The sequence below is a fragment of the Rhinopithecus bieti genome, unplaced genomic scaffold, assembly GCF_001698545.2.
Source record: "Rhinopithecus bieti isolate Rb0 unplaced genomic scaffold, ASM169854v2 scaffold_17971, whole genome shotgun sequence".
NCBI lineage: Eukaryota > Metazoa > Chordata > Mammalia > Primates > Cercopithecidae > Rhinopithecus > Rhinopithecus bieti.
This window is the reverse complement of record NW_016809834.1, coordinates 3,742,810-3,765,619: the sequence shown is the minus strand read 5'-3', so window position 1 is coordinate 3,765,619 and position 22,810 is coordinate 3,742,810. Positions and strand designations below refer to the sequence as shown.

Genomic DNA, 22,810 nt, shown 5'->3' with positions numbered 1-22,810 from the left:
TGAATAGTTCAGAAGAGTGATGGATAATTTTAGAATCTTTTGACCAGATGTTATCTTTCCCTTATTGGCTTTTTCCACCTATATCGAACATATGTATAACACTTTTAACTTTTTTTTCAAAGCATTTTTTTCATCTATTTTCTCACTGCAGCTGTTCTACAATTATAGACCCTTAACTAGATGGAGTAGATATCCATATAATCTAGTCAAAGCTTGTTATTTAGCAAATAGGGAACACAGACCTCAAGAACCTATGTGTCTACCTAGGGATTTGAAGTAGTTTTTTGTCAGAGCGTAGACAATTCTATGATTCTATATCTATTACCTCAGCTTTAATTTTAAGGAAATAAATGTACATAAAAATCTAGTAACTTATCCAGACTTAGAGCTAATGGATTTTGGAGCCTTATAACCATAATTTATTGGTTGGCATTCATTCTTTTTAGTTGTTGCCTTTCAGTAGCCACTCTGCATTAGATGCTCTTTAGGGTCATTTATCATTTCACTCATACATGTAACAAATGAGATTTAAATACTCTCCCTTTGCCATACGTTTTGCTTAGTCTGGAGGGTAAGCAGACAACAGCCTTGGACTGAGACTTTCGGTGCCTGCAGTCTTTTTCCTAGCACATCTTTGAAACATATTGGAATGTACTGTTCTTAGCCTTCCTTCCTCAGAGGCATTAACACTTGAAAACTAACTATACCTGAGCAAATGTAGTAAATGCACATTGACCCAGTAAAACAAAGGGTCATATTTCTAAGTCCATTAATTGGCTACTTGATTTGTACAGCATCCAGTTTAATATATGATGATTTGAAGGAGGATATTATTTTGAAAGTTTGTTAGTTTACATTTTATTTTATTTTATTATTATTATTATTATTATTATTATTATTTGAGACAGGAACTTACTCTGTCTGTTGCCCAGGCTGGAGTGTGGTGGTGCAATATTAGCTCACTGCAACCTCCACCTCCTGGACTCAAATGATCCTCCCACCTGAGCCTCCCAAGTAGCTAGGACTACAGGCATGTACCACCAAAAATTCAAAAATATGAAAAAAATATATATAGAGAGAGAGAGAGAGAGAGAGAGACATACATTTTTATTTTTATTTTTATTATTATTATTATTATTATTATTATTATTTGAGACAGGAACTTACTCTGTCTGTTGCCCAGGCTGGAGTGTGGTGGTGCAATATTAGCTCACTGCAACCTCCACCTCCTGGACTCAAATGATCCTCCCACCTGAGCCTCCCAAGTAGCTAGGACTACAGGCATGTACCACCAAAATTCAAAAATATGAAAAAAATATATATATAGAGAGAGAGAGAGAGAGAGAGACAGAGTCTCGCTCTGTCACCCAGGCTGGAGTGCAGTGGCGCGATCTTGGCTCACTGCAAGCTCCGTCTCCTGGGTTCACACCATTCTCCTGCCTCGGCCTCCGTATTAGCTGGTACTATAGGCACCCGCCACCATGCCCAGCTAATTTTTTGTATTTTTAGTAGAGACAGGCTTCACCGTGTTAGCCAGGATGATCTCGATCTCCTGACCTCATGATCCACCCACCTCGGCCTCCCAAAGTGCTGGGATTACAGGTGTGAGCCACCGCGCCTGGCCAATTTTTGTATTTTTTTAGAGATGGATTTCCCCTTGTTGTCCACTCTGGCCTCATACTCCTGGACTCAAGGGATTCGCCCACATCAGCCTCCCAAAGTGCTGGGATTACGGGCATGAGTCACTATGCCAAGCTGGTTTTTAATAAGCAAAATTTATACAAGGATTTTAATGAGAAAAACCTTGTTTGCGGGAAAGTGATTGAAGGAATGTAAAAGAATATTGTGATTCATGGAAAGCCATTGGATTATCAGGAAGTTGGAGATATCATTCAAAGACATCTGGCAATTAACATTTGCATAACACTTTACAGTTTGCAAACTGCTTTCACATGTATTATCTAATTCCTGTGAGCTTTCACAGATAAAAAATTGTCTATTTATCCGGGTGTCAAAAATGTAATGCTTATCAATGACCACAAAAATAGAAAAAAATATATTTGTTGAAAACCACTGGAAACACGTATGCCATTACTTTTACTTACAACTGAAAAGTCCTATATAAAATAAATATGTAGTAAATAAGAATTTGTGTTGCATTAATATCATCTGTTAAATCCATGAATTTTAATAAATCTGTACCATATGGTCCAGGCTTCTATTGATAAGAAGACAGGAATGATCAATAGACTTGGAATTATCAAGGCAGATACTTTCAACTTAGAATATGCATTTGTTTCTTCAACAGATCCTGCCCTGGGCCAAAGGAATAATAGATTGAACTAAAAAATGCCAAGTAGTCCATAGACCACTATGAAAGACAAATGCAAGACAATATGACAATAAAAACATTCACAAGGTTTTGAAGGAACACGTGTGGGAAGCACTAATCTTGTCCAAGAACATGTCTAGGGTATGTGAGAGAAGTTCCCACAGAAGGGGTGATGTTTGAATAAATTCACACACACACACACACACACACACACACACACACACACCAGAAAGAGCCTTTCAGCCAAAGAGGAAAACTTGGGATACAGGAGTGTGAAGTGAAAGGATGAAGGCCTGTCCTTGGAAAAGGGAGAATGTCGTGTACAGCTTAAACACGGGTCTCATGACAGACTGGCAAGAGGGGACACAGGAAAGACAAGCAGAGTTGATATCATGAGGAGATTCTTAGGCCTTGTGAAAGAGTTTGGGACTTATCTCAGAATGATGATTTTCCGGGAACATGAAAGAGTTTTAAAAGTTCCAGTAAAAGCTGTACACTGTGATCTCTTGAAGATTCACAATGCACATTCACATATTCAGGATTTTAAAAATTCATGCAATTAAGCCTTGTTAACTTAAATTTTGTATTTCCTACACTTACTTGTACATGGAATTATTTTTTCCTTTTCTTTTTTTTTTTTTTCTTGAGACGGAGTCTCACTCTGTCGCCCAGGCTGGAGTGCATTGGTGGGATCTCAGCTCACTGCAAGCTCCGTCTCCCAGGTTCACGCCATTCTTCTGCTTCAGCCTCCCTAGTAGCTGGGACTACAGGCACCTGCCACCACACCCGGCTATTTTTTTGTATTTTTAGTAGAGACGGAGTTTCACCGTGTTAGCCAGGATGGTCTCGATCTCCTGACCTCATGATCCACCCGCCTCGGCCTCCCAAAGTGTTGGGATTACTGGCATGAGCCACCGTGCCCGGGTGGAATTATTTTTTCGTGGGCTATTACAGGTCATTATTTTATGAAATGTTTTTGGAAGCACTAGGGTACCAGAGGAGAGTTTGTAATCAGGGATTTTGACATCAATTTTTTTTAATACACATAGATAGATAAATAAATAGATATTCTATTTTTATCTTTAGACGGATTCTTGCTTTGTCACCCAAGGTGAAGTGCAGTGGCAGGTGAACATGGCTCACTGAAGCCTCTACCTCCCAGGCTCAAGCAGTTCTCTGCCTCAGCCCCCCAAGTAGCTGGGACTACAGGCAAGCACCATCAAGCTCCACTAATTTTTTGTGTTTTTTTGTAGAGATGGGATTTCACCATGTTGCCCAGGCTGATTTCGAACTCCTGAGGTCAAGTGATCTATGCACCTCAGCCTCCCAAAGTGCTGGGATTAGAGGCATGTGCCACCATACCCGGCATTTTTTTTTTTTTTTTTTTGAAATATTTTGAAATGCTTTATCTGGAAAGAGAGTAGACACAAATTCAAAGAGTGTAAGCCTAAAGACAGGAAAACCAGTTAGGAGGCTAAGGCACAGTGGGATATCAGGTGACTTTCATGAAAACAGAGGATGGAGAAGCAAATTTGAGAGCTGAGGAAGAAGTGCAGCTGTCAGGGCTTGCTTGCCTTGTATCTTTAGAGGGTAGAGGAGAGACCTTAAATTATTCCCAAGGATTGGAAGGGCAACTGACAAGGTCTATGGAATTTAGAAAGCAGGGATTGAGGCTGTGGAAAGATGATGAATTGTATACCAGACAGCTGTATTTCAGGTACTTATGGGACATTCAAGTAGAGAAGCTTAGTGAATAAACAGATACATGTATCTGACAATCTGGAAGGGTTTGAGGCAAGCAGTAGTTATTTTACAGTTCTTGGGATCATTTCTCAATTGTTAGAGACATGGTAAAGACCAGGGGTGGCATATTGGTTTCCTAGAGCTGCCATTAGAAATTACTGTAAACTGGGTGGGTTGAAACAGAAATTTATTCTCTTGCTATTCCCGGGACTAGAAATCTGAGATCAAGGTGTCAGCAGGGTTCGTTCCTTCTGGAAGCTCTGAATGAGAATCTGTTCCATGCCTCCATGCTGCAGACAGTCCTGGCTCATAGATGCATAACTCCAATCTCTGCCTGCCTATTCACTTTGCTTTCTCCCCTATTTCTATGGGTCAAATCTCTCTCCTCTTTTAAGGAAACTGGTTATTGGATTAGATGAATATCAACCTTAATTTCAGGGCGATCTCACCTCGAGATCCTTAATTACATCTTCAAATACCTTGTTTTCAAAAGAGGCCAGAGTCACAGATAATGAAGTTTAGGACTTGGATATATCTGTTGGGCAGACAAAATTCAACCCATTACAAGTGGGTTTGTATTTTATTTTCTTTCCTTGTATAGCAGCCATTACTAATTCTTTCCTTTTAGAGTTGATCTCCTCAAAAATTAGACTTTCTGGTTTGTCCCTTCTTTTCTGCCTCTGAAAAAATATATAAGGGACCTTTTCGTTAAGAAAAACAAGAATTTTGAGAATATTTTTGGTGATGGTTCAGAAGAAGCACCAAAGCATAAAACATGGAATTGCAGGCCAGGCGCGGTAGCTCCCACCCGTAACACTAGCACTTTGGGAGGCCAAGGCGGGAGAACGGGGTAAATCCAGGAGTTCTAGACCAGCCTGGGCAACATAGCAAGACTCTATCTCTTCAAAACTTAAAAGGAACTGGGGTAATAGTGCCATAGTGCCAGCTACTCAGGAGGCTGAGGCAGGTGGATTGCTTGAGCCCAGAAGTTCAAGTTTGCAGTGAGCTATGATCGTGCCACTGCACTCCAGCCTGGGTGAGACCTTGTTTCAAAACTAACTAAATAAATAAATAACATTATAGTGAATTTAACAAAGTTACAGAATCTCACAAATTTCTTACATTACTGATTTCTAACCCACATTTTCCAAATCTCATTTGAGATGTTAACTGGAAGTTATATTAACCTTTGCCATCTCGTTTTCCTCTTAAGGCTGAGGTTCACCAAACCTCTCCTATACACATGCCCTCCCATCTGATCCTGACTTTAGATGCAATTGTTGCTTGAATCTATAATGAAGGCAGAATAAAATGTATCTATCAGATAGCCATTATGTGTCTCTTTGGCCTTTATGGTCTGACGCCCATTTAATTGAACCTCTGTGCCAGCCAAGGAATGACATCTCCTCACAGATTGCATCATAATAGTCAAAGCCATGTTAACAAGAGTGCTAAGAGTGAACATATAGGGGAAATGAAAGTGTAAAGAGTAAAGAAAGGAGTCTAACATCTTTTCCTGCCTCTGCAGATACCACGTGCTATTTCCTCCTTCACATGTGTTATTTCGTCTAATTCTTCCATCAACTTTACCTTCATTTTGTGGTTAAGGGAAGTGAAAACTTAGATTGAGCATTAAAATTTGTCAAATATCACACTTACCAAGAACTGGAAATCCCAGATCCAGTTGAATCCAATTTCCAAATTCTACTTATTTTACTATGCCATTTTATAAAGTGACAGTTACTGAATAACTTTCATTGACCATTTATTATGATGAAAGACTATATAACCTCACTTAATCTTGACATTTCTGTTATCTAGTGAGTGTTATCCCTATTTAACTTATGAGAAATTACTCATAAGTTACTTGAAACTTAGAAAAGTAAAACAACTTGTATAATTTATGTAGCTAGTAAGTGTCAAAGCTAGGATTTTAATTCAGGCTTGCCCAGCTCCAGAACACATGCTTTTTCTAATAATTGGAATCTTGAATCAAAATCTAAGGATTAGGTGAAGGAAGGGTCCCAGGCAGGGATACAAACACAGAGGAGAGGCAATGAGGAAAAAGGAACAGTGCTAAAATGAGATTCAATAATGAGAGGATGGTCAATGCTGTCATCCCTCTCAAGAAATGGAAAATGTCCTCTGGATTTATTCGACAACTAAAGACCAATAGCACCAGAAACAAGATTGCAGTGAGAACTGGAGAGTACGGAGGGAATGGGAGATTATGAGATAATACATCTTTGAGAGGCTTGACTTCAAAGATAAAAAGAGAAACAGTATTGGAAAGAGAGGGCAAAACAAAGTTAAAGAAGACACTTTATTTGCTTGTTTTGGGAGAAAAGAGAAACTTAAGTATCTACAGGTTGAGGTAGTAGAGAGGGTAGAGATAATTAGATAGATGATACAAATGAGAAACAGAATAATCAATGAAGAAGTATAGAAATCTAGAACTCTTATTAGGAGATTTGCCTTGATTGAAAGCAAAGTGACCATTTTTACTGAAACAGGAGGAGCAAAACAGGCATAAATGGACATAAATTTGAAGGCAGCAGAAGGTAAGAGTGTGGGTAGGGTCAGGAAGGTGAGAGTTCAGCCTTACTGCTTTTTGCAAAATCAGAGGCAAGGCCATTTGCTGAGAGAGACGGAGTCAGCAGGGTTAAGGATTTGGTGACTATGAGGAGAACAAACTGTAAAGAACCAGCAAACAATCCTATTAAGATTGAATGTTGTCATATATAAATGGCTTTATGATTTAACGTAGCAGACAAATGTTAACATTTCATATAGCATTATAACGAAAACTCAAGAGTCTCTAAAAGCAAGAATGTTTATTTTAAAGTGAACAGTTATTTCTACCTGCACAGAAACACACATCTCAAATTGGAAATAACCATTACAGAATATAGGTCTGTCAGTTACTCCCCCTCATAATAATTTACATTCCTCTTGCATCTATATTAATCATTTTTCCTACACAATGTTATCTTGGCAGTCCCTAAAAAGCATAAAGAATTCATGCTTTTATTCAGTGCCATGTGCCAAGCCATTTCAAATGTATTTGTGTTCTGGAGAAGCTAATTAGACTACATAGAAGCTAAATAGACTACAAAAATGTTTGATGCCAGGTTGCGTATAAACAGGGGTTAGAGCATAGGAAAATCAGACTGATCTTCTTAAGATATTACTAAATGAACGTATACCAAGACCGTCACGGTCATGTAAGAGTTGTATTTCTATCTAGAGTAATATTGTTCATGAACAAGTTCAAGAATTATACATTAAGAACGTTGTACAGGAGATCCAAATTAGGATGTTGAGGATAATAAAATACAACCATCTTTTACAGTAATTATTAGCCCTGAAGATCTGTTCTAGGTTTAGAGTTGTTTTCAATTCACTGTTGTTTATAATGAGCAGAGATGTTTTGTTCTTTGAATAAGTTCCAATGAATTTAGCTCTAAAAGGCAAAATATATAATCACTCTCAAGCTTCCCTTTTCTATCGCCTACACTGGAACTTTTCTTTCTGCCTCAAGGAGATCAGAGGACCAGGTCTACTCTGCGCATAGTAACAGGGGAAAAGGCATGGATCATTTAGAAACCTGCCAGCACTGAAGTACTGCATCAGTTTCTGACATCAGTTTCTTCAATAGAAACGTTTAAGCAGCAAGAAAATATTCTATGTTTTTTGGCAATCAGCAGATCAGATAGAAGAGTCTAGCAATACAACAAGGATGTGTAATCTGACATGATTAGACAAGGCTCTTAGTACCAGAACATTCATAATTGAGACAAAGAGTATTAATAACACTTTCCTAACACGGCAGTTAGCCATTTTATATTTCCTTTCTTTAATCTTAGTGTTTTTCAACAAATCATGGGATTTAATAGCGTGTTTTGGCAGATTAGAGGATTTATGGCCCAGATGTTTTTTGTTCTAAAAATGGATTAGGGTGTAAAGTTTGCTGGAATCCATGGAACATGTTGAGGCAAGCCGGTCATTTTATGTGTGATTAGTGCCTGCCTTCTGTCTCACAGTCCCTCCATCTGTCACAATTCACCAATGGATCTGGTTAGATTTAGCCTCGTGTCACAAACAAGTCCCTTTTCTGGGCAATTTCATATTACGGATTCATTTTATGCCATTTTATGCCCTAGTTAAAAGATAGGGAGAGAGGAAGATGAGATATTAGCTTTTCTTTAAATACTTGCAAAATAATCTTTTTCCGTCAGTATTCTATTCTAATATAATGCAGATCATCATACTAATATGCATCAAATAAATGAATGACCAGTGTTAAAATAAAATTAAATAAAATAGTTTTGGTTGTTACATCTGTTATTCTGTAAAAACAATATTTTGGTAGTGTATATTACTAACCATGGACTGTGGAGTTGCATGCATAAGCTGATCGTTTGGCCATCTTATTAAGAGTGTGAATTAAGTGTGACTATAGTTAAGAGTAGCCACAATTTCTTATCAAACAATTACAGGTGCTTGGTTACATTCTGTGCTTGAAATTTAGCCTAACTATTACAAGTTTGCATCCATAGCAAACCACTGCCACCTGTGGTTTATTTCACCATAAATGGATTTTTAGGAAGAAAATGCTCCTCAGTCGGTTAGTAATGATTTATTTCTTCTGTATATAACCTAATAGTGCTATACAGACCCTCTTAAGTGGCCTTTCTAATACTAGGAGAGACTCAATAATCATAGTTATAATTATGAATACCTAAATCCTGTGCTAAAATTCAAAAGTTCCTTGCAGGAAAAAAAAATTAAAAATGGGTTTTATATTTGCACTACAAAATAATATTCGAATAATAACTAAAGCATTTACTTAAAAATTACATTTTCAACTTCTTTCAAAATAGTTGGAAACAACCATATTTCACTTAGGTGTTATATTTTTATTACAGATATTTGAACATATTGGAAACATATTTATGTATGACTATATGAATCAGTCATTGTCAATTATTCATTCATTCATTTTAGATAAATCCCATGGAGAAATCATTATAGGCCGGACACTAGCTGTTACCAAGAAAAGAAGTGATTTTTATGGTTACAGGCTAGCCTAGACATGCATTTATACAAAAGATATCCTTTGATCTGTCTCATGTTCAGGTTACTTAAATGACCATGATGCTGTCACCAAGGCAATCCAAGAAGCTCGGCAAATGAAGGAGCAACTTCGACGGGAACAACAGGTGCTTGATGGGAAGGTGGCTGTTGTGAACAGTCTGGGTCTCAATAACTGCCGGACAGAAAAGGTCAGTTCATAACATAACTTACTTTCTAGAAATACTTAATTAAATCGCCTGATGCTTTTATAAAAAAAATATATATATATATATTTCCATCTTCTTATCATCCTCAGAATGATTCTCTGTCCCTTTTCTCCCTCCATTAATATAGACGGCCTCATCAACTTCCTAATCAAAACCATCTGGAAATAGAGTTATAATTCTCTTGATCCATCTCCAAACCTTATTGACAATGAATATCCCCTTTTATGCCACCAGCTTGTATTAAAACAAAATGGCATTTGAAATATCTGAGTCTGACTAAAAGTTTTGCTTTTCAGAGATGCTTAACTTGTATTTGGGGATGAGCTGGATTTGAAATGCTGAATCTTCCTTAATCAGCATAAGCTTGGATGATATCCATGCTCATATTCTAAGTATTTAGGATCCTGAGCTTGTCATAATACGTTTCCAGCGTAAAGCACTGTCAAGTGTTAGATGAGTTCATGACTGGAAATTTTGACTTTATCATAAAACAAAATGTACTTATTAAAACTTTGACATTATTTGTATTATAACTAAGGCCAGTGAAACTTCTGAATTTGAGAGACAGTGATTTCAAGCCCTTTTGTCTAAGCATACATGGTGTTTTATTTAGAAAAATATTATAAGTTGTAAAATCCTCAGAATTATGTACTTTTGGAATATTTGATATGTTTTAAATTGAAATTTTAAAATGTTACCCAGTCCTCTTTACAGAATCCTCTAGATAAATAGATCCAGTAGATAAGAGAAAAAATGATCAGCTACTTAGCAATAACTGGAAAATTAATCATAATGGGAAGCTTATGAGTCAAACAGAATTGTCCAGAATGAGCAGATTGCTAATTTGGATAGCTTTCTAGTTTCCCAGGTTTTATGTGGAGTTTGATGTATAATCACTAAGAAGCTGGCAATCTGCATAGTGAAGGTGAAATGTATGGGTGATCCTGTCACAACTGCTCTTTCCCTGGTCCTAATATGGTAAAAATTAAGGATGGAGAAATGATTTCAATTCTATTGTGTGTCCAGAGGGGAGAGCAAAGGATAGATCAGTATACATCCCTTGCAGTCTTACAACATAAGACGTATGACATTGTTGTCCTGAGAAGGGCACATTTTTATAGCTAAGCACCAAAAGGAAGGGAGAAAGCAAAGTGACAGATCTAAAGAAGGAATGATAGCAAGCATAAAGGAATTTATATTCAAATATTTAAACATTCTTGAAAGGATGCTTGAACAGAAATTCCTTTTCTCTGCTCCCCACGTAGAAATGAGTTTAACACTCAGCCAGATGCTAATGCAAAGTGACTCAAGCTATTCCTCGCAAGCATAGCTAAATTGCCGTTATTTGTTAAGCGCATTGAATTCAGCTGTGGATACAGCAGTTGGTTGCATTCAGCAAGCATCTGTACCCTTTTTTTTTTTTTTTAAATCCTCCAAAGCAGAGACAACTCTACCTATCTCCCCCTTCTCTTCCCCAGTGCTGGCTGGGAATTGTCAAGTGACAACCGACCAAATCCTTTTGGACAGGAAGCCTTCATCCTGAGTTCTATATACTTGCAAAGCAGGCCTTGTGGTTGAATCAGGGAGCCCATTAAAAGTGCTTTGATGGTATGGAAATTCATCTTCATGAAGCTCCTAGGCCCCTAAGCAGCGTGCTGTTTAGCTGTGGTTACAGATCAGTCATTCACATTGGAGGGCAATAATTGTGCTGACGGCTTGTAAGGCAATGGAAGTACATAAAATAATCCTAGGCCCTCCACCATGGCACTGTGAGTTAATCTTCTCTAATACAGATCAGCTGTTGTTCTAACACATGACTTTATGCTGGCTCCAGTGACTCTGCACAGCCTTTTGATTAAGTAACAGGAGTGGAACCATCTGCATTCACTTTATTCCATACTTGTCCATTGTTAGGCGACCTTATTGCCACTTCTCGTTCCATCTCCACAGTCATACTTTATTTCTCTGATTAGCACCTCCTGCTTGGGTTGCAGGAGTGAGAGTTGCCTCTGTTGATAGCTACTGCTTCAATTTTCCTTTCTCTTTTGTACCGTTATAACAACTTTTAAAAAATCTGTTTTTGAAATAATACCTGCCAAAACCTGTTGGACAGTTAAGATGTCTCTGTTCTTAAGAAGATCTTCATTCCTGAATCTCTTCATCATGTACTGTCAATGCAGTTGAGTTACATCTTGAGCTATAGTCTTATAATTTATGAGTTTTAAGTGAAAACTTAAATTATGGAAATGAAGTAGTTTCATTATTGTAATAGTATGACAAACTCTTGTAATATAAAAGGAAACCTTCTCAATCAAAGGATCTGAATTATCTCATCCCTTATGTTACCCTGACACCTGAAAATGAAATTGAGATTATTGAAACTCTTTGAAGCAGGTATTACTGTAGTTTGTGGTTGACTTTTCCTGTTGAAATAACTTGGGTGTCATTTCTAGAATATTAATGATCAATCTATGTCTGTGTAAGTCATGAAAATGAGATAATAATGTCACACTTATATCTTTTAATTAGTAATTATTCAACATTAGCACATGCTATGTATTAGAGACTGTGGTATGTACTGGAGGTATTGTATTAAACCAGAAAATATGAGTTCTGCCTTTATAGAGCTTACAGTTTGGATCAAATTATTATTTGACTGTTACTCATTACATATTTATGTGTGTGAGCCCACCCATAGGAGTTGAATAAAGACCCCATATTGCTGACCGTATCAAATCAGTTATATACTTGAGTTGTTTTCTCTCATATTAACCATATATTTATGCATATTGTGTTATTTTTCTAACACTTATCATTTTATTACACTTTTATAATCACTCAGTATTATCTATGGCCAATAAATATGTGGATTAGTAATTGGTTTGAAGTTTTGCCATAGAGTTTAGTGAAAGATGTAAAAAATATATGATAAATTCCTCTTACATTTTGTACTATCATATATCACTTGAATCCCAAAATAAGGGCATTTTTTTCTGTCTAAAGGAATACTGCTGGCCAGGCGCAGTGACTCACGCCTGTAATCCCAGCACTTTGGGTGGCCAAGGCGGGCGGATCATGAGGTCAGGAGCTCGAGACCAGCCTGGCCAATATGGTGAAACCCTATCTCTACTAACGATACAAAAAAATTACCCGGGTGTGGTGATGCACGCCTGTAATCCCAGCTACTCAGGAGGCTGAGACAGGAGAACTGCTTGAACCTGGGAGGCGGAGGTTGCGGTGAGCCAAGATCGCACCATTGCACTCCAACCTGGGCAACAGGGCGAGACTCCATCTCAAATAATAATAACAATAATAATAATAATAATAATAATACTCCTAACTCCCTAAACCCAGAAAATATGTGTAAGGTAAGGATTGAGAGAGACAAAGCAGAAAGAAAGAAGGAAAGGAACTGGGAGAAAGGAAAAAAAGAAAAGAAGTTCAGCCTGGTGCTTTACATCAACCTAAAAGATATCATGACCTGAGCTCCAGATGATTGAAATCTTGTGGTGGAGATCTGTTTTCTTGGGTACACAGCCTTATACACATTAACTTTTCTTCATATCTCAAATAGCCAGCCACGTGGTTATCCCAGCTAGAAGGTCTTAATTCTGAAAAGCTGTAATTGGACAGTGAAAACAATTAGAGGTGTGAAGATAGGGACCAATGATTTCTCAGTGATACGTACCAAAACACATCATGAAAGTCATTTTTACCGAAACACATTTTAATGGAAGACTTCTAAGAGATTTTTTTAAATTTCTTTACGTTTCTTGGAAGTGTTTCAGCATACCCAAGAACTGTGTGTGTCAGGTTTCTTGGAAACTCTGGGACACAATATTATTTATAATTGTCATCTCTGGTTAATTGTAGACTGATTTTATGTTCAAATAATGTTATCTTTTGCCACATGGCTTTGTTACAGATTAGTGTTGTGGATGAAAAGGTGAGTTTCTCAGGTATGAAGGAACAGAAAGAAGCCTCTCATATTTTGTTTTGTAAAAAACACACTTTGCTTCATTACCACCTAGATGGCACAATTTTGTTCACAGAGTCAAGTACAGGTTCTTGAGCTTGTGTTTGAAAGTATCCATATTAATAAGAGATTATAAAAAGCTCAGTTTTTGTTGTCCTGATCCCACCAGACAGTGTTAATACAATGGAGAACCAGTGCACTCAGCTGAAATAAGAAATAGACCAGAAGCTTTTCCGTTTGTGTCACTCACTCCAAATATAGTTATCCTGGGAAGACTGTACCTATACTGTCATAGCTATTAGGAATGAGTTTCACTACATGTATCAGGAAACCTGAATATGGTAGCTTAAATAGTGATTCATGGCCAGGCATGGTGGCTCACGCCTGTCATCCCAGCACTTTGGGATCTAAGACAGGCGGATCACCTGAGGTTGGGAGTTAGAGACCAGCCTGGCCAACATGGTGAAACCCGTCTTTACTAAAAAATACGAAATTAACCAGGCATAGTGGCGCTTGCCTGTAATCTCAGCTACTCAAGAGGCTGAGGCAGGAGAATCACTTGAACCTGGGAGGCGGAGGTTGTGGTGAGCCAAGATCGCGCCACTGCACTCCAGCCTGGGCAACAAGAGTGAAACGCCGTTCCAAAAAAATTAAAAAAAAAAAAAATAGTGGTTCATTTTTATCACATAATGAAGTTCAGGAGTAGGAGTTTGGTGGCATTAGTTCATCAACTTGATATCAGAGTTGAAATCTGTGATTCTCTTGTCTTTTCCCTTTGGGTCACAAAATGGTTGCTGCACCTGCAGCTATCCCATCCGCATGAAGGCAGGCAGATTCAGGAAGGAGAAGTCATTTTCTCTTTGCTAACTTCAGTCTTCATTCATACGGGGGTATTTCATTCCTCTTCTCAAGCTGACTTCCACACACATCTCATTGACTAGAACTGGGTCATGTGAACATCTTTAAGACCATTACTGGCCAAAGGAAAAGAGACTGCTTTAAATTGATCATAAATTATTTTTTACCACTAAAGTAGAGAGCTAATCCTATCTTCTCTGAGATCAAGGGATTATCTTCAGATCGAAGGTAATGTTAGCTGGGAAGAAAAGGACAATGGCTGTTGCATACGAAAAGGCGATTGTCAGCCATAGGCATATAAAAAAAATGATATCAAAGCTCTCAAATATTTCCTTCATGAAACTGGTTGGTTATGTTTGTTTTATAATTGTTGCCATCTATCTGTCTTTTGCTCTTCCACTATTACATGTCCAGGGTCTTTTCTTTTTTTTTTTTTTCTCCGAGGCGAAGTCTCGCTCTGTCACCCAGGCTGGAGTGCAATGGCACGATCCTGGCTCACTGCACGCTCTGCCTCCAGGGTTCAAGTAATTCTTCTGCCTCAGCCTCCTGAGTAGCTGGGACTACAGGTGTGTGCCACCACGCCTGGCTAATTTTTTGTATTATTAGTAGAGGCAGGGTTTCACCATAGTAGCCAGGATGCTCTCAATCTCCTGACCTCATGATCCGCCCACCTTGACCTCCCAAAGCGCTGGGATGACAGGCGTGAGCCAATGTGCCTAGACCATGTCCAGGGTTCTTATACCTTGTCTGGGGTTCACGAAGAATTAAATGACACACGAGCATGTGCACAAGAAGACTTTGCTTGATGACAGGTTAAATCTATAAAAGTATATTCACATACACACCTTATACGTGTTAAGACCAACTTCTGTATTGCTTTTCTTATGTAAAACAGATGTCACTCACAAAAATAAGCATGCATATGTGTGCATATATTTCTTAAGGAAGAGAATTTATTCACTGAACATTAATTGCCTACAGTGTACCTGGAATATAAACATATAATGCGTGCTATGAATTCATCTATCATTGTAAATCATAGCTGGAAAAATGTCTTACTTTTTCTGCTGAGCTTTAGTGAAAATTCTTCGTAATTTTCTGTCAAATAAGATGGAAATTTGGTAAATAACGTGTATATTTTAATTAAGAATTGACTCAGTAATGACAATAGTTTCATTTTTGACGCTTTCTGAGTCATATTCATAAGAAGCCTTACCACAGACTATATAGGCTGATTGTAAACAAAGGTTAATTTTATCTGTCTGGCACTGGGAAACTCGTCCATTACACCCACCTCTTTCCTGCCATTGTCAACCCTCTTCTTTCCCTTTAACAGAGTGCCAAACATGAAATGACAGTGACCAATGTTGACTTAATGTGGATGTTTAATAATGAAAAAAAGTGTGTCATTCCCAGCATTAGTTACAAATGGCAGTAAGTGTATCGGATGGCAGCCCTGTAATAATTTTACATCCATCATTCTTTCCTGATGCTTCGCTGGCCATCTGATGGATGGGGCCAGCAGTGTTAACTCTTCGGAAACTGACACAATGTATGTAGTTCAGCATTATCTAACACATGTTCCTTCCCTTAGATAAGAAGAAGGCCTGTGAGGAATTGTGCATTACAGGTTTTTGCTTTAAAAAAGTGAATATGAAGGAACCCATGCCTCTTCAGTCAGTGGAAGATGCTTCAATGAATGATTTACGGATGGGTTTTATAAATGTTGCCTTTAGCTAAAATGAATTCTAAAAGTCAAATTAGAAATAGATATTTCAATAGCTAGAGAAAAATTGTATAAAGGAAGTAGGCATGTTAGGTAAATCCTTCTGGAGGAAAGTAAGACAGACTTTTGCAACAGTGTGTGGTAAAGCAGATTTTACTAGGGGTGTGTGTGTTTCTAAAAAACATTCCCAATGTTTTAAATCCTCTGGTTAGAATTTGCCTAAGAACAAATTAAAATAACATAAGTGATTAGTATTTTCTCTTTTTAAAGTGAGCATATATTATTTTTTAATCTCTACATTTACATGTAATTATTTATTTGGTGACTTTAATTAAAAGATACACAAAACCCGAAGTTTAATATTTGCCTTCTTATTATTGGAGTCTCTCTACTCTGAAAATGTATATAAAATGAAAGGGAAACGGCTTTCTAGGCAACTGATTATTAGAACATCTAGACAGCTTTTTATGTGCAAGTTGGCATTTGATCCTTAGGTTTTCTTTCCTTTTTTTTTCATTCATAAAACCTTCTTAATTCTGAGTGTCTTAGCTAGGGAACACTTCTTATGGGACAGGAGGGGAGAGGAAAACCCCTTAGTGAATATTATCAGCACAGAGCAGCCAGTTTTGAAAGACCATGACAAAAAGGCAAATAGGTATTATGTCATCACCATCCATCACTCTATATGTCATCCTTTCAATAATTCCAATCGACATTCTCGACAGGCTGATGCAAGCTAAAGGGGCTGTTTGTTTTTAGAAATTGAGTATAGGCTGTCTGTAGCCTTTTGTTCTAGACGGTTTTCTTCTGTGTCTTTTCATTTCTTTCTCTCTATTTCTTTTCTTTTTGGGGGTATTTAATTGAAATACATGCCGAGTTTGCAGACTGCAAAGATCAGAGCTGTTTTCGTCCAGCAGTGGTAACTATGCATTAAACATTTTGATTTGTTTGAGCTTGAAGTTTAGTCCTTTTTTGCCATTTGCTTCATGGAGTTTGTGTATATTTACAGCCTCTGCATTTAATGGCCACATGCCTTATTTTCACAGATGGCCAGTGGAAGACTTTTTCTTTCTCTTAGTATAGCCTGCTTTCAGTTTCGCTACATTTGTCACAGTGCCACTACTTGCAGCTAGCAAGTGCCCACGCTTGGTGGGGAGCAATTATGGTGTGAGTTTTAAGGAGCTTTTTAAAGGTTTTTTTTTTTTTCCAGTAAACTTTTTATGGTTTAATTTTCTAGCCTAGAAAAGCTGTGCATGTTTTCAAACAGAGAGTCTTGTGTTCTTTACATCATTCTGGTAGAGGGGTTAGTGTAGGATGGTCCAATAAAATGAGACTCATAGGGCATGCCAAATTGGGCTTTCAGAGAGACACCCACAGGCCTCTCTGATGATTGAAATTGTCTGTTTGTTTAGGGATTCGAGGATATGCTCACAATAGTACTCATGAAAAAATAAGTTTGAAAACACCATGTATAGAATGATGTCGATATTTTTTAAAGTCTATTTCCATAATGCATAGATAAAAGACTAAAAGAATATACAACAAAATGTCAGCAGTGGTTATGCCAAGGTTATGGGGTTGTACGTTTTCATATGTATTTCCGCATTTCTGAATTTTCTAATTTTCAGTAAGTAAAGTAAGACTCACTTTTGTTGTTGGGCCAGAATTGCTCTTTATAAAAGCCTGGCCTATCAAAGAGAAGTCTTCCTTTTCCCCCTTGATTCCTTCCTTCTCCTCAAGATCAAACAGCTGCCCTCAAGACACTTACACATTAAGACACTGAAATAATTAAGGAGAAGTTTGTTTTGCAGTTATCCTATATATTTACTAGATAGATTCTTTATTATATTTATTGCAAGCTATTTTACCAGTATGGATTTAAAGCTATTAGGAAAATATGAGGAATGTAGCATTTATTTAAAGGGTCTCATTGAATCTTTCCAATCACATCTCTTCTCTTTTACAAATAAAAAAGATTTGCTCATGCCTATGTCATAGGAGTATAACAGCTGTTGATATTGATTTCGTACCTTAACATTTTCTCAGGGCTTTCCCATCATATTTTGGTCTCACTCTGTAGTGTAAGTAGAACAGTATTCTTTGTTTAAAACATCTTTTTAAACTTGAGATTTGAGAAGACTAGAGGAATTCAAGTGGTAGACCAGTCTTTCAATTGAACTCTTACAGCTCAAACCCCAGTCTCTTTTCTAATGGAATATGGAGAGGGAATTCCAGAAAGTAACCCAGTTCCTGTTCAATTCACTTGTGCCCCAGCATTGGTCATGTGTAGTCCTCAGCAGATTTTTGAGACTTGATCAAAAATATTTCATTTAAGCAATCACCATCTCCACAATCTGTACATCTGGTTTCCAAATCTTCATTTTTCCTGTTTTTACTCCTTCCTTCCTTCTTCCTGTCTTCACTGTGCACCAAACCCCATCACTGGCGAATAAGCCAAGAAAGCAAAAACAACATACTCAATCCTAGTTACTTTGTTTCTCCTAGCAGCTCTGATAAAACAAGTGATGAAGTTTCAGCTATTCATTAAAAAGAGATTTAAAATATCTATTCTAATATATATTTTTCTCTCTCTGTATTTAAAACTACCATGGATAGTTGAAAAGAGAACTATAACCCTGATGTGCCTGTTTCTATTGTCAGACCCAGCATTTCTGAACCAAGCCATGACTCTTTAAAATGGTCTGATTATATTTATTTAACTGAAGTAACTACTGGCTACTGAGGCTACATTTGTAAGAATGCTGACAGTTTTATAGCTTTTATTCCATGAAAAGGAAAATTTGGAGAAAGTAATCCTATATGTTTCTGTAGCTCAGTAACTGAGTTACCCATTGTTTATAGAATAATTATCATCAGACAATATTCCACTTTTGTGTTTACATTTGTGTAGCCCTCCCACCAACTGGACATCCTGTGTAGGTTGCAAATTCTATTATTTTTCTTAGTCGGCCTCCTGATTTTCTCACATTAACCCTTCTGATTTGACTCAGTATTTATAATATGTCTGTCTGCCACGGTTTGGAAGAACAACACAACCTTTTCTTTAGATGTTGGCTGTAGCCTGACCATATATAAAGACATTTAAAATCCCAGGTTTTGTTTTTTTCCCCTCCTGCCTCCCTTCTTCCACATATACACACCATAAGCACCATCATGACAAAGAAGCAAGGGCCCGTACTTTACTGTGATAGTATTCTTGTGTAAAGTTCTTAGTGAATTCTTTGTTTCCTATACATTCTTTTGAGTAGCTTTTCTGTACATTACACATCCTGGCCATAGGGATTTTTTCCTCCCTGTGACAGTGGTTTTCTGTCTTAACGACTAAATTTGTAATGTTGACTGGGAATGTTTAAGTGTGTCTTTAACAAGGTACCTGAATTTGTAAGTCTAATTACTGTTGGATAGTCTCTTCACAAAATATGTCCGAAAAGCAATCAGATTTTTGTTTCTTTCATAATTTGAAATGTCTTCCTTGAATTTAAGAAAAGAATTATGGAATTATTGATTACAAACCCATAGCTTTAAGTGTTGAAACTTGTTAATGACTTTTGAGAAAATTTATCTTTTATGAATAGAGAACGTATAAAAGTATGACAAATTACACAAGAACCTGAAAAAGAGACTTCAGTGGAGTGTAAAGAAAATATCAGCAATAGTTGTCTTTAAATACCTTGCACATCTCCATGTTTAAAAAGAATCAAAGCCTGTTTTCTGTGAGATATATGTCAAAACAGTTTTGTTATATTGAGTTCAGTCAAGTAGGACATAAAATCATAGAATTGAAGGTTTGAAAGAAAATGAAAAGGGCCTATCATTCAACCTTGAATTGCCTCTTCAGTATCTGTAATATGCTAGGCAGGTAGTCATATGTCCACCACTTGAAAATCTCTAGGAAGGTGGAAATTTCTTCCATCCTGAGACAGCCCGTTCAATGGATAGGCAGCTCTGACTATTAGATCTCTCTTCCTTCAGTAGTTCATTATCTTTCACCTGATAACTTACAGTCTTTGATCAGTGTTCTATCTCCTAACTACATATGGACAAACTCTATCTCTATTTCACAAACAATAGCTGTTTATTCTTTTTAAACGTGGAGGTTCTTAAGATACTTAAAGACAATGATTGTTGATTTTTTCTTCCTACTCTATTCAAACCCTTTTTTTCAGTATCCTGTGTAATTTCTTCATTATGACAACAAGGTTTAAGAGATAGGGGGATGCTCAAAAACTTAGTTAAACTGAGTTAAGTCCAAACAATTATTGTCATTGAGTTTCCCTGGTCTGCATTCCAACACCTATTTAAAAAGAAAATGAGGCTATTATAACATTATTTTAGTGAATCCATACCAACTTCCTGTCATTACCACAGCCTCTACCAAGTGCTCCGAACTAATCTTTATAGGTAACCCCATCTTTTCTGGAGTATACATTAGGTGCTAAAGTCATATTTCCTCAAATTTCTTTCTTTCTTCATAAAGATCAAAATTAGATATTTGTCATCAGTTTTGAAATATTGCTTCCATTTTAAAATCACTTCTTTGAAAATCATTAATAAGGATTTATCAGTATTATCAAGTCATTTTAAGATTTTGAAAAGTTATTCACCAAGATCAAAACTCTCAAGTTTCTATACTGTGTGTTTCTGAACCATCTTTGACTTTGTAGTACTGCTTAAGAAAACTTGATCTGCTGATACATTTCACATGATCAGATTGCCTGATGAAATTAACCTGCTGAGAAGTTGAGTCAGAATTATACAAGCAACTTTTCATGAAGCTAGCTACCAAATTTTACAAAAGGAAATTAGATTGTGGAACAAAATTATGGGTTTTAATTCATGAGGGAATTCAGAAAGGGAAAAAAGTCAGAATTAAATCAGGCGGTTTTTGTGGATGACTAGACCAGAGGATGTATATGGACCTTTCCATCCCCTTAGTTCATATCTCGCTATAATTCTCGATGGAGAAAATGAATAGAAAAATTCTCTTTTTTTCAAGGAATATTAAATTCCAGAATACCAAAGGGTCTATGGATATTCTAATGGATAAATTCACACTCAATAGAGGTAAAATTAGTGACAGATCTCTTCAACATGTACTTTTGTTAGAGTTAGAGGAAAATGTGTATTTATGTGAGTGTGTATTTGTGTGCACACATACATAGTTTATATGTCATTTATACATAACTTACAAGAAAGCCTTTTCTCCCATTTTCGGTGTTATATTATGTGGGTAGATGATATTTTCTAAAAAATTGAGATATTAATAAGCAAGAGTGAAACCAGGAGGTTAAAGAGTAGACATGTGAATTATTTCTTTATACTTAAGCTGATGAAAAGAATCTCCAACTGATAAATTGTTATGACATTATAAATAATCTTTCATCTTCTTTGGTGGTCTGTGAGGTTCACATAATTAGAGGGTTAAAAACCTTTTTTTGTTTCTTCTTTCTTCCCATGTCATTAATATAGTAGGAGACCATAAAGAAGTGCAGCCAGAAGGGGTTTAACTGTTACTGAGTCAACATTTGACAGTCACACTCTATTCTGTCATTTCATGCATGTGCTTTTTATGAGTTTTATAGCTTTGTGAGCTTTATTTCAGGGATGTCCATTATGATAGCTGATCCACAGCCCATCTCTTTGTGTATGTTTGTCAGGTAGAGAGCAAAGCTCATCACTTAGCTGAATCCCAGTTTCAGGGTGTAATAGAAGACTTATCTACTCATGCACTGTTTAATTTAGGATTAGGTAACTAAGGAAATACCTACCTCTAAAGTATAGTTTGTGTGTTTCTTTGTTTTGACTGCTCTGTGAAATACCAACATAGGATGCCTATTAGAAACTTTGCAAAAATAGTGAATTATCAGTTGTTTTCGATGTTTTTTAAGATGAAATAATGGAGTAGGGAAATTTTTTCAGTTAAACTATGTACTAGATTTACAGTCTGGAACTGTTAACTCATCATGCCTGAGTATGAAATTGAAATAATAAACAATGATCAAATATATTGTGGTAAATGGTAGGAAAAAGAGGGAAAACTTTTGACAATATTTAGAGTTGTGACTAAAATTCCCTTTTATAATGCATATTTGGTCATACAGAATAGAGTTTATCATCATAACAGGCTACTTAATACTCAAATTTAACTATTTCTATAATTATTACATGTTAGATTCCCTGTCTTTTCAATTTTCCCCATTGACATTTTAAAAATAATATTAAAAGTATATCTATCTTAAACTTTTCAAAGTAATGAGAATCTAACACATGTTTATCATTTTACAAACTAGGATTCTGGAACTCAAGGAGGATAACTAATTTGTCTAAAGCAATATGGCTAATATATATGGCAGAGAGTTTGGTTAAAATGTGATATTCCTGATGCCAAAACTCATTATTTTCCAACCTCAAAAATGTCCTCTTCCCATGAATCCCTGTGGCCTTTCGTCATTCAGAATGGTTTTTGGCTTAGAAGTATGAATTGATACTGACTACTTCCAATCAACAAAGTGTCCATATCTCTTTAGCTATTTCTTGGCTCTCCTTTTTTATTCCCACCATAGCCTGGGATTATGTGCAAACAGTACACATGCTGTTTTCCATTATGCAAGTCTGTGGATAAGTCACAGAGCACAAGACCAGCTACCAAGTCCCCCAAGTGAATATTAATACATTAATAATAGCTTTCTGTATGTCAGATTTTGGAGTTATTCATTTGCACCCAGGAAACCATGCGGCCTACAACTTTCTTCTGTCGATGAGATACAATTCACTTGGATCTTTTTTCAAGTCAACATAAAATCAGAAGATTTTTTCAAGTCTGTTTTTAAACAGACTTAACCTAATGTTTC

At 36.7% G+C, this 22,810-nt stretch overlaps 1 protein-coding gene across 1 annotated transcript in view; it reads left to right on the top strand.

Moving 5' to 3' along the window:
* Positions 1-22,810, top strand: part of SOX5 (SRY-box transcription factor 5) — a 437,995-nt gene that overhangs the window by 395,361 nt on the left and 19,824 nt on the right. Inside the window, 1 exon segment of the mRNA XM_017890553.1 lies at positions 9,215-9,360. Within this exon segment, the coding sequence (XP_017746042.1) occupies positions 9,215-9,360 (146 nt within the window).